This window comes from Ambystoma mexicanum, chromosome 5q (genome assembly GCF_040938575.1).
Source record: "Ambystoma mexicanum isolate Mex_15411 chromosome 5q, UKY_AmexF1_1, whole genome shotgun sequence".
NCBI classification, from domain to species: domain Eukaryota; kingdom Metazoa; phylum Chordata; class Amphibia; order Caudata; family Ambystomatidae; genus Ambystoma; species Ambystoma mexicanum.
Window position 1 is genome coordinate 767,634,803 of NC_090933.1, and position 12,223 is coordinate 767,647,025.

A 12,223-nucleotide genomic window follows, 5' to 3' on the forward strand; every position below is an offset into this window, starting at 1 on the left:
AGCCTCTTTCTAAATCTGCCTGCTTCTACTCTCCGCCCTCTGCAACTCATCCAGAACAGGACTTCAAGACTTGTCCTTGGCCTCAAGGCCAGGGATCGTATCTCTCCAGGACTGAAATCTCTGCACTGGCTCCCAGTGGCTGAGAGGATTAACTTCAAAACCCTGTGCCTTGTCCACAAGGCCTTCTGGGGCCTAGGTCCTCAATACCTCCAACTCTCTCGTCCTAAATATCTTCCTTCTCAAGCTCTTAGCTCATCCGCCTCCAAGTCCCTCAGGGTCAGTCGCGTCTCCAAGCAACAAGTTGGTGGTAAATCTCTTCCTGCCTCCCTGAAACTTGATGAGAACCATCTCCGGTTCCGGAAGCACCTCAGACCTTCCTCTTTGCTTCTGCTTTCTCTCCCCCTCTGCCCTGCTGAACTCCTCACTGAAACTGCACTGGTCACCTGGCTACCCTCCAATCTCAAGCCCAGGTCCCCACCCCTGCCAGCTGCACGCCTACACTGCCTCCTGGGCAACCCCTGCACTTGGGGCCATTTTTGTATCACTACAGTCCCCCAGCTCTTGACAGTAAAAACACTAGGTTTTTACCTCGACTCTTGCCTCTCCCTAACAAAGCAGGTGAATGTGATGGCCTCTAGCACCGCTTACACCTGTAAGCTGATTAGAGCAGCTAAACCATATCTATCCACCGCCAGCTGTCTCACCTTATCAAGAGTGCTAGTATTATCCAAATTGGACTACTGCAATGCACTATACATAGGGTCCAATAAACACACACTGCAAAAAATCCAAACCCTGCAGAACAACGCCCTTCGAGCCGCCCTAGGAATCCCAAGAAGAGAGCACATCTCAGACGTCAGAAGACAATCTAACTAGCTATCCACAGCTGACAAAATTAAACTCAAAACAGCAACACTGACTTTCAAAAGTATTAATGACCTAGCCCCCAAATACCTAACAGAAAGATTCAAAAGGAGAACTTCTAACAGACCTACCAGAGAAGCATACACCAACCAACTAGCCGTGCCCCCATTTAAGCTGAGCACAGCCGGAGGCACCAGCTTCCCCGTCAAAGCGGCCCAGCTATGGAACTCCCTCCCATCATCCTTAAGGTCTGACCAATCTTATCCACGCTTCAGACTTAATTGCATTAAATGGCTCAAAGAAAATGACCTATAACTGACTAGACTAGGACTACTCACGTCTGACCCACCTGTTAATCTGCAGCCGAACGCATACCTCGCTCATCAGCCGTTTAACCCACCTTGCTCCCGACACTCAATGCATACTGTGCACACACCCCTGTGCACACTCACCTGCGCATGTAACCACGCATACTAACATCACTCACTGTTGATACACCCTGTAACCTTCCTGAAATGTGTAACTGTAACACGTATACTGTCATCATTTACTGTTAATGCACCCTGTAACCTTCCTGAAATGTGTAACCGTAACATGTAAGCTTAAAGTATCCTGAACATGCGCCCGGATACCCTCAGATCTGGCGCGCGCTATAAATAAATAAACAAACAAACAAACAAACAGACACTTGATGTCTTCACTTATCCCTGCACTTGCCACTAGCTGGTTGCACTTTTAACTATTGTTTATTTATTTTATTTATTCTCTACTGTTGATCTTATGTATTGCACTTCCACCTTCCCCTTCCCCGACACACTTTCCTTTTCCCGCCTCCCCTGCACTTGTGCAATCTCAAAGTCACCTGGCTTAGTAAGATCGTTATCTTTGTCTTCCCTCTGTACCCCCTCCCGTGCCTCGTTGCGCCTTGAAACACTTGTGTATAGTTGCGTTATGAATGCCATATCATATCATATGCAATATAATGTGCAAAGAGGCAGTTTTAACCCAGTTCAGCAAAAGCGGGCTGTGTTGAATGTCAGCCCTCGGCCCATATTTCCCATTGGGTGCCCTATTATTTGACTAGGCACACGATTAACAATTTATGTGAATGTGGCTAATCTACTTTCTGACTGTTCCATATATAGACTTGAATCGGACTGCCAACTCGAGTTTCGCCTGTGAGGTCGATGGTGGACCATCGACCCAGCCTTCTTTGGGACAAAGCTCATCTAACAGTGACATGTGTGGTGACAGGACCTTTGTTTGAATTCTCTTCAGGTGTGGAGTGAGGACATCTATGACATCCAAAACTGGGACCACTGCGTGAGCAGGTGTGGTCACGCTCAAACCCTTGTCCTATATATGAGGTGTTATGATCCACTGTTCAATAATGTGAAGTGCAGGAGCGCCTTTCTACATTCCCCTCTGTTGCAACCATTGTAATGTGTTGGAAATCAGTGTTAGTCTTATTTCATGTGCTGACACATAGGGGCTGTTAGACAGGACTACAGTTCGCAGAATTTAACACGTCAGCATGGGAGCACACCTCGCAGAGAAGAGGAGATGCCAACCTCAGACACCATCCAGGACACCGGCAGGAAAACCGATTTCCCACAACTGAAGCAAGATGACACGCATGGAGAACATTGACCAAACTGGACCACAGAAGTGCATGCATGCCTGTTTAGCTGTCTAACGGCCCCTATGTGTCTACACATGAAACAAGACTAACGTTTGTTTCCAACACATTACAATGGGGTTCACAGGGAGATTGTCTGCAAGTCATCAGTGTCCTTCTAGGGACACGACGGACTCAGGTTACAGCACCAGACTGAGAAAGAACTGAGTCAACATGATAGAATTTGAAGAGTAGCAAGGACCAATGTGGAGACTTCCCTGACCTCCCTACATTATGCAGGCACAGTTATCTATTAGGTATGAGATTGGCTGCACTGCTACTGAATGTGCCACCCTGAGGGTGGCTGTGGCGGGTTCTTGCTGATCTGCTACCAACCCTCAGATGTGGTATGGCCACCTCCAGGGAACCTTGGAAAGAGATTACTAACAAAGCCCATGATGGGCCTGAAATGGCATGGAATAATCCCAAGAGGTGGGGGATTAGTAAGGGGTTAATCATTCCCACAATTTGCAAAGCCTGCACTGACTGTTGGACACAAAGATATGTGGGGAAACCTAAAGGAGACAGACAGGTTTGTTTACACCCCATATTGTGGGGGGGGGTGGAAGCCTTCAAAGACCATACTGAAGGAAGCTCAGAAGGAGGTAACATGCCTGATCTCACTCCCGTGCTCAAAGGGGAGACAGAGAAAGAATGATTAAGTCAGATGAAAGTAGTCTAGAGGAAGATTACACTGCCTGGAGAGGATTTGATACCCTATAAGCCTTAACGATACCTAAAAGCCTCTTTCTGGCTAATGAGGCTAGCAAGACTGTTGGTAAATGCTCTTATATTTTAGGGACTTGACGGGTATCCACTAACCTGTGTCTTCACCAACAACCCTAAGGAACCAGGATAGAAACCCAAGCCCATGGCAGGAGGGCTGCTCAAGACAATCGACTGCCTGACAGGAACACCAAGGAAGGGGGGAAGAGATGCTAATACTCGTGTACTGTATCCACGGTCCATAGAAGCTAAGAGGTGAACACAAGGTTCTGTGGGATCTGCTTAAGATACCAGCACTGCTCCTAAAGTCCTGAGGGGAACAGCAAAAACTAAAGAGCCATTTCAGAGGCCTGGAGGTGAAGCCAATCAGTATGAAAATAACCCAGAAGGACAGAAACCGTGACGGTGCGAGGGCCGAGAGAATCGACACTGATAAAGCTTGAGATAAGGACAAGCCAGCCAACCGCAACCAAAAGATGGAATAATTCTGCAAAGTAATCAAAGGCACAGAGATGCAGACATCTGCATCAAGTGTGAGGTCTTGCAAAGACCAGAGGAAAAAGAGAACTGGGAAGAGCACAACCAGACTGACTATCGGCTCAAGTAGCTTACCCTGAAAAGTGTTATTTGTTTTAGACTATGGCTTGAATTTTGAAGATCATGTTTGGACATTTTATCAGACTGCCTGCTGGAGCTCTCTTTTGCATTCATTAGGGTACAAAAATGGCTACAGGTTGATAAAGAGTAGGATTTCACCTTTGGTATTGTCCCTAATTACATAATTACCCACTGTTGCTTTAGATCCACCAATCTTACTTAAGCTCCCACCTTTTAGAGCATTATGCAATAACCATACCCGAATCTGTTAATAAAAAATAAGTGATACAACTCGATCTGACATGTCTGATGTATCATTTCTCGGCCTACTACAAGAGATACAGAGTAGAACATTAAACGGCAATACAAGAAACATGTCCCCCTATCACCTTGCAGCAGCAACCTGGATCCACCTTCTAAACATGCTTAGAAAAATAGGTGGTGACGAGAAGGAAACTATATCAGGCCAAGTGAGACCATATGGGCTTGGATAGTCCTTGGGAGGCATTTTCTCGCCTCCTCAGGAGCAAGTCCTGCTAAATCCATCCTACATTTCTCCATTACTCAGCCATCGTTCTCGGATACACCTGCTGTACTTAACGTCTGAAAGTCTCAAGACTCAACAGTAACCTTTGGGTATAACTACTTGTTGACCTCCTCCCATCCTGCTTAATCTGTAGTTTTCCACCATAACACATCACAGGCACAATCATATACTGTTCGTAAATCCGAGGCACTCACACTTCCCCAGCTCTGACAGCAGTTCATCATACCAGCTGCCTACAGCCTCTCAGCCTCGTGTAAAAGTAACATGGTCTCATAGAAACCTATCAGCAACACCAACAGCAGTGTTTTTAAATACAATGCTTTAGTGCCATTGCATTGCTGTATTAATTGTCCGTGATGAAAAGAAAACGCTAAAAGTTGCGGAATAGAGAAATCATAAAACAGTGGAATACCTGAGTCAAGTAAAAAAGAAAAAAGAAATTATGAAATGGAATGATGTTTCCACAGCAGTAACCTTGGTGGCAGTAGTATTATTTGCTACTGCCAGTGGTATGGCATTACTGACAATAGTCATAATGCCAGGGATAATTATTGTCAGTAGTAAGGAAAATAAAGCCAGGCTGACATACCATGCCTTTCTAGCAGTTACAAAAATACAGCAACGACATACAATATACCACCAAGAAAAGCACAGTCGGACAAAACATATATAATTTTGAGGGTAGGCACTCCTCCCATCACCAACAAAGTGTGTAGTGTTCACAAATGGCACATTTTCCACATAGAAGCAGTTGGTTATGCATTTTATTATTTTTGCTCAGACCAGTTTGGTGCCAATTTTCTTTTGGTTGGTATTTTCTACCATTACTGTAGAGTGTTTTGATCTTTCAGAGAGATCACGGTGACAATGCAATTAGCACCGGTGTTAATTCATTTAATGTTAGTGGTAATTCTAACGCTGACTGCACCACAGCAGAGTGGATTTCACTACCTGCTGGTATTCTCCCCTTTGAAATGGCAGCATTTTACCATCAGCATTAACTGTTTGTCTCCCTGTAGGTAGTCACATGGTCCTTTTCTTAATAAGGCCCTAGATATTCTAATTGTTGAATGAACGAAAGATAAATAATGTCTAACTTTGCACAATGTTTTTATTAAAAAATAAAAGCAAACTGTGCCCCTACATAAAGTATTATTTTCAAAAGAGCCACTGGCATGACTTATTGTAGGTCAAATCAGAGCCAATTCCATCTTATTTAGCATTGCCCAACTATCACATATTGTCTAATTAATAGCATCTACAAAAAGATGGCAGCTGAATAATGTTGGAATAAAAAAGCAGTGACAAAGGTGACAGTTGAAAAGAAAAATGATGGACTGTTGCAGGGGCCAAAGTATAGCCCACCCGTGGTTTACCTAGCTATCTCAAACGCAGGCCATCACACTTAATGACAGCAGCAAAGTTGGCATTGGAACACATTACATAGCGCACAATAATGGAATCATATCTACTCCAAATGTTACCATTGTCTCATTGCATAGGTATTTTCTCCGTTCTTCAGGTTTATCTGTTTTGCAGCATGCCTCATTAGGATACCTGGAAGACATAGTCATCTGTAAAAGACAATTTTGAAATATTTTCAGGTGGTATTCAAAATGGAAAAAAGTTCAGACAGGCCTTAATAATAAAAAAAAGTGAGGCATACATTTTGGTTTCCATGCAAATATATATTATAGTGCGACGGTCGCCACACTATAATTAAGGTGAGCGGTGAGCCACATAGGAAACCAACACAAATGAGTTGCTAATAACTTTTGACTCATACAATGAATTTTGCAGACAATTTTGTAGGCATGACTCATCTCCCACTGACTGCCCCTCCAGCCACCCCCCTTACTCCCAACTTGACATTTTGGGAAAGATTCTGTAAAAAATATAAAACAGTTATAGTTCAGCCTAGTACCCATTTATTGTCCCATAGACATAAAAGGTACATTTATGCCTGCCGCACAGTGAAGACCGCTGGACGGATTTGTACCTGGTCCGAAACAACTTGGACACGAAGCTTGACTCGCAATCCTTTTGGGGTCGGGGATTATAGCGTCCAGTATTTTTTAAAATATTTGATGGAGAAGGGGGTGCCCCCTTCTCACAAAACTATAGAGCTATGTCCCATGGTGCTTTGCAGCAGAGAAGCTAAGAGGCATTTCGGAAATGAAAAAGCAGGCATTTTCTCCCAAATTTCTATTGCTAATAACTTTTGACTTGCTGGATGGAAAGTTTGTCAGGTCCCCGAAACTCCCGAACTGCAAATTGTGGGAAAAACATGTTATACAATGGAAATGTTACTAAGAAAACAAAACACCACAGTTTCACAGTTTTCAGACCATTCTTTTAGGACTCCCCCAGTTCTTGGTCAGTTTGGCTGTGCTGCAGGCACAAACACTCTACGGGCATCTTCGCTCCTTGAAGATGGTGCTACTTAAATGGGACTCTGTTTAACTTGCAGCCTTTCAGCTTTTCCCAAGATGGCCGCCGCTGCTCATTGCCGAGGTAACTGAACGCCTGGCTGGGACTACTTCAGCACGCAAACAACTCAGCCCATTGCGTTGCTTCATGTTTTCTGCCCTCGCCACGCCCCTCTGTGTTCTTCTGTTTCTTTCTAGCCTGTTGGCTGCTCCGTTCCCTTCCCATTGTTTCTCTGGCTTCCATCTGTCTTGCGGACAGGTTTGCTTTCTTGTGTTCCGGGGATTCCCGGCATTCCTTGTTCCGGTACGCTGGTTGGGCTCCTCCCCTCTTGCTGCCGGTCTTCATGCTGCTATCCTTGCGGCTTTGCTGGGTCCGGCTTCTCCCTTCTCACAGCCATTCAACTTACCAGGGTTCCGGCTCCTCCGGAACTTAGTGCTTGGCCTCACTGGGTCAGGCTCCTCCCTTCTCGCAGCCATTCCCCTACCTGGGTTCCGGCTCCTCTGGCACTTAGTTCTTGGCTTCGCTGGGTCGGGCTTCTCCCTTTTCGCAGCCATTCACCCATTCTGTGTTCTGGCTCTCTCGACACGCTGCCCTTGCTTCCTTGCTTGCCTTTCTCTCAGCCTTCTTTCCTTTTACTCCAGGGAGTTTCTTTTCTCTCTGTGTTTATTGTCCTTTCCATGGTTCACATCTTCTTTCTCCTCTCTGTTTACCAGAGTTCACTTTGTTCACCTTGTAGTTTCCCACGCTGGTACAGTCCATCATTTCTAGATTCCACATTCCGGCTAGACTTTCAGCTTCTTCACAATGTGGACTGCTGCACTCCTTCAGGGTTGTTTTGCTGCTGTGGTTTTCCCTTTCTATCTGGATGAGATTTTCCAAAGAAAACATATGTCAAGGGCCACACTAAACTGAAAATGTTGGGAACAATTTGTTAGAAAATGAAAAAGTTGTTAAGAAAACATAAAAACGCTGTTTTCAGCCTACTTGCATTCATTTTCCCATAGAGAAAAAGAGCCATTTTTGATCAGTCATAGCGTGAAAGTGATGAGTGATAGGGGGTAATGGGAGAATATTAGGGAGAGAAAAATCATTTGAGTGGAGTGAGTGGACATGGACAAATGAAGGGGGACACACGTTGAGTGCCTCTGAGACTTTTTTATTTGGAGCAGTTTTTCCTGGTATCACAGGGATTCGACAAACCCCTACTCTACCCTAGAAATTTGTGTTATTGGAAATGATTACTGTGAAATTATCACAACAATAAGGAGTTTCACATCTGCAGTGCCTACATCTGCTGGGCAGGGGCAATGGGTGCCTGGTAACAAAGTAATGGTTTGCCATTTCCAGTGGCCATGGCTAGTGGGCCTAGAAGAAAGATATTAGTGCAACACACACAGAGGCCACGGCCGAAGGCCATAGCTCGTGAGTCCTCAAGAAACTATGCAACAAGTTCGGCCATGGCCACCGCATAAGGCTGAAGGCCATTTCGAGCAATTCCACCTTAACTATGTACCCCCTCTTTTGCGCAGCACATGACCACATTGATGACATCACTGGTGACATCACTAATTACATCATACATGACAACACTGATTAGGTCAATAATTACATCAAATGTGACATTACTGATTAAATAAGTTATAATATTTTTGTTGCCCTCTTTTGATATATATTTAATTTTATTACACTTAAAATAATAACAGCATGACATGGAACAATACTATGATACAGATGTATGATATGATTACATGCGAAATATTCATGTATAGTGCTTAGTAACTTGTAAAGTTTAAAATAAAAATATATAACGTTATACACATGGTTTGAATTTCATGTATTAGTAAACAATTACCATACTCATTGCAGGGAAAGTACCTGATTCTGATAAATCTATTTGTTATTTCAAATATAATATAATAGGTATATGTAGTAGTAAAACAATAAATAAGAATAGATAGATGTAAAAACAGTTGATAGTGAGTGTTATGAAAATAGTCAATGTTCACATTTAAATTTGCATTTCTCCTTAATGTAATAACATTACATGAACACATTATTTATCAACAATAATCACATAGAAGTAAAGCATGTGCCTGTGTGCATTATGATAATATATAATATAAGAATTCAAAGTGTGGTTAATATGCACCAAAAAAATCAGTTAAAAAAATTATGTTTAGAAAGCAAATATTTAAATATAGACATAGCAATGTTATTACTAATTTATGGTAGGTTTAATTTTAAGTCTGTACATTTCCAGTTTTGTGTGTAGGGAATGGAGCAAGTAGAATGAATTCGTATGGGGGGCAAGCGTCAGCCAGTTTCTTAAAGTATGTGTTGTTTGGTGATTTTCATGCCATGGCTGTTCACAAACTACAAATTTCTCTATGGGAATATTCCTGCGTCTAGGCTAAAGATAGCTTTTTTATGTTTTCTTCATTACTTTCTCATTTCCTAATGAGAAGTCTCTATTTTCTAGTGACTATATATAACAACTACTACCTCCTACACTTTAGCTAATAAGTGGTACCTACAATACTTTTATTGAGTTCCGTAATTACAGTTTTTGACCTCATATATTACACTAATTGTATATTGAATGTATGTATCTTCAGGGAAAAATCGTTAGTTGTAGGGACGTTAATGTGAGCAATAAATTGCAGCAAAACCTTTGAAATTCAGGGAAAAACTTTAGTTGCAGGGACATTAAGGTGAAACCTTAACTCAACAAAACCCCAGAAATTCGAAGACAATTCAGGCAAAGCAACCTTAGCGTACACCCCCTGTTGCGCAGCATATGACCACACTAATGACATCAGAGATGAGATGACATCATATATACATATATGTATATATAGTCAAAACGAAGATTTTCAAAGTAAAGGCAACTGATGAAATGCACTCCAGTGAGCAGCTGCAGAGGGAAAATATCCTTGTGCCAATTAAGAGGAAACAAAACACCACTGTGGTTCCTGGCAACACAGTATTTCTTTATTCATATAGATGTGCCAGGAAAAGGAAACATCCTGGTTAAAAAACGACACGTTTTTGCGGTATGCAAACCGCTTGATCACGTTGGTTACAAACAACACAGATGATGGACTGGAATTTAAACCTTGACAACTCTCTGATTGTGAGTAGAGAGTGTCTGCCTGCTGATTGCCGCTATTTTTGTTGTTTCGCCAAGCGGCCATCTTAAAACACTTAAATAGTATATAATCCACATTGGTGGGTGCACATACTTTCCATTTGCACGCGAAACATAAAAGACAATTCTAAGGAGTTTTGACAAAAAAATCACTATTTCAAAGCCAGTACAATAGAGATAATATTGACACCATTATAAATAAATAAAGCAACTTTCGTAAAAGACATTTGCTTTTTACATACTAAAATTATGTGTGTCTGATGTTTAATAACATTGCGTGTGAATGCAAAGGATTGTGTACTGCACATCGGTGCTTTATAGAAATAAAGAAAAGCAGACTTGGCAAGATGTTAATAAGCTGTGCTGCTTGTCCCCAGCTCGAGCAACAAAATGCTGTGCTACGTGTGTTATAGCTTGTAATTAAATGATACAGCTCTATGTGTAGTACAACAAATGTGGGCACATTTTTTAAAAAAGAAGGCATAATGATAATATTACCTGTTTTTTAGGCTGTGCAAATACGCAAGGATAAGAATATAAGAAGCTGTCATGATCTCTGCTTCCAAAAGATCAGGACTTGCCCGACTCCTTTGGAAGCAGACCCATAACCCCGGTTCCGAGTGCCAGCCAGTCCCAATTGGGACCTTTTGGACTCTGTCCTGGCGCCAGTGGCACCAGGCTCATAAAGATGCCCAGTCCCAGCGCTGGAAGCGCCGGGCTCATAATGCTTGGGTGGACTTACCTGCAGCAGACCATGCTGCTTACTTACCTGCCAGTTGAACCCCGGATCCTCTTCTGTTTGGGACTACTTTTCCTGTTGGGTGGGGCAGGAGCCACTCCCTAGGTTCAGAACACTGGAACTCTTCTGGAAAGCAGGAACTCTTTTCTTACCTAGGCGTGGCTGTGGAAGGAGACACCTAAGCACTACAGGAGGCTATTTAAACCACACCCGATGGATGAATCTTGCTTTGTGTTATTCTGCATTCTCTGCAGCAGAACGCTCATCGTGTCTTCTGCTTCTGATCCTGGGCCTAAGGAAACAAAGGCTTACCATCCTGGAATCCAGTCTTCAGCAGCACCTGTAAAGACAAAGAAAGAACAGGTTAGCACTACGGTCTTCAGTGGCAGCGCATCTCTTACCTGGTCCATCGGCTGTCACCAACGCCTCGCGCTGCATTCCGGCATCTGAAAGACAAAGGCTTAACTACTCTTCGCATGTTCCGGAGGTCTTCGCACTGCATTCCGGCATCTGAAAGACAAAAGCTTACCAGCTCTTCGCACGCTCCGGAGGCCTTCGGCGCTTCATCCCGCATCTGAAAGACAAAAGAAGGTGCGTTTAAAGACATTGGGCAACTTTATTACTCACGTGCCATTACTCCTTCCCACGCCGAATCCAGTGGGTATTCCAGCACCCTTCAGCTTCTCTAAAGCTCCGAACTTGTACCTGCAAGATAAAAGGGACAGTTAGTGTGCATCGTGAAGCAGGCTACAAGCGCTTACCTACGTGCTTCCAGGCGCTTCTATTCCTCACGCGGGTTCGATCCTCAACTCTCATCAGCCCGCCATCCGCCATCGCCGGAACTCTGCAAAACAAGAGATATCATTACAAAAGACTTAAGACATTTGAAGCGCCCAGAACTTACCGTTCGTGCAGTTAACGACGGACAGCAGTCCTCTGAGGTCAAGAGGCCTGCACCCTTATCCAGTGAAGGAACTGGTTACGGCACCCTGCCCCGAGGCAGATGGAGAGCTCGGCGTTCACTTACCTAAGACATCTTACTCTTCGAGTCATACAGTGCACAGAGGTCCAGCCCAAAGAGCCAACCGTGTGTTACACATCACCTTTGAAGATACGGCATTCACCCAGTCAAGACCGGCGCCTCTGCGGGAATCAGGTGAGCGTTACAGAATATGTGCAAAATGCATAGTAGCAGCAATGGTTTACATAGCAGCAAAACATAAAGTGCGTAGTGCTCTCTGTCCATGCATGTCACTCAACCATAAATTTAAAGCTCCATAGTCTAATGTTTATGTGTGCATGCTAATATCCTCATTGTATTAAGTTAAAGAGTATCTCTATTAATTTATTTCTCTCAGAGCCTTGAGCCTTGAGAAGGAAGTCCCTTCTTTTTATAAAGTGCATAGTGCATGCAAATATTGCTCTGCTCTAAAGTGCTTAGTACATTGAATATCCATATTCATAAAAATGCCTATTGATCATATTAGTTAAATA

At 43.3% G+C, this 12,223-nt stretch overlaps 1 protein-coding gene across 1 annotated transcript in view; it reads right to left on the bottom strand.

The window, feature by feature from the left end:
* The window catches only part of IL7 (interleukin 7), a 405,016-nt gene that overhangs the window by 125,817 nt on the left and 266,976 nt on the right, over positions 1–12,223 (bottom strand). Inside the window, exon 3 of the mRNA XM_069621245.1 lies at positions 5,897–5,986. Within this exon, the coding sequence (XP_069477346.1) occupies positions 5,897–5,986 (90 nt within the window). The remainder of the gene's footprint in view (positions 1–5,896; positions 5,987–12,223) is intronic.